At 50.0% G+C, this 766-nt stretch overlaps 1 protein-coding gene across 1 annotated transcript in view; it reads left to right on the top strand.

Annotated features, from left to right (window-relative positions):
* The window catches only part of LOC146202297 (uncharacterized), a 1391-nt gene extending 840 nt beyond the window's left edge, over positions 1-551 (top strand). The window contains exon 2 of the mRNA XM_084600781.1: positions 171-551. Within this exon, the coding sequence (XP_084456907.1) occupies positions 171-551 (381 nt within the window). The remainder of the gene's footprint in view (positions 1-170) is intronic.
* The last annotated feature ends 215 nt before the right edge of the window (positions 552-766 follow it).

The raw sequence follows: 766 nt of genomic DNA, 5'->3' as shown, positions 1-766 counted from the left end.
TGCGCTCTATGCGATATACCTTGAAGAGGTTTGTATACCGCCAGGATATCAAAACCGCTGCAATAATTATCTGGAAGTTTTAATTATCACTATATTTCCGGCTCACAGGATGTCGTTACAGTCTTCTCATAAAATATCGCGAGGTATTTAATATACCTAATATTTCGCAGCTATTCATCCTCCTGTCGAGCATCTTGGGGCTCACAGTGGCTGGCTATGATAGCTACGGCCATGGCGATCATGGAGGCCACAAAATTATTGTGTACAAAACAAGCCACGGACATGGCGGTGGATACGGCCACGGCCACCACGACTACAAGACGCATGCCATCAAGGGCCCCACGTACCTGGTGAAAACCGTACATCACATCAAGAAAATACACCCCGGAGGCCACTACCTGGGCCACTACAGCCACGGCGGACATGGACATGGTCACGGTCATGGTCATGGTTACGGCGGAGGACACGAAGGATACGGCAAAGTCATTGTCATCAAGGGTCACGGTCATGGCCATGGTGGCGGTCATGGCGGCTACCACGGCTGGTGGTGACGTGCTCCCGTGCACACTCCGCCGGCAAGGCACCCTGATACCAAAGGCAAGAGATGACACGTTTTTCACAACCGTTTTACATTTAGCGCCTAGCCAGTGAATTGTGGGGCCTTCAGAAAACGAAACTGTCTTCAAGCAAGCTTCCCGCTTCCTGCACCGTTTAAACGGAGTCAGATATGTGCATTGCATTTTTTTTTTCTTGAGCTGTTTTCAGG

Source organism: Amblyomma maculatum, chromosome 1 (assembly GCF_055883805.1).
Source record: "Amblyomma maculatum isolate TAMU_Amacu chromosome 1, ASM5588380v1, whole genome shotgun sequence".
In the NCBI taxonomy this organism is placed as follows: domain Eukaryota; kingdom Metazoa; phylum Arthropoda; class Arachnida; order Ixodida; family Ixodidae; genus Amblyomma; species Amblyomma maculatum.
This window is presented reverse-complemented; position numbering and strand designations above follow the sequence as displayed.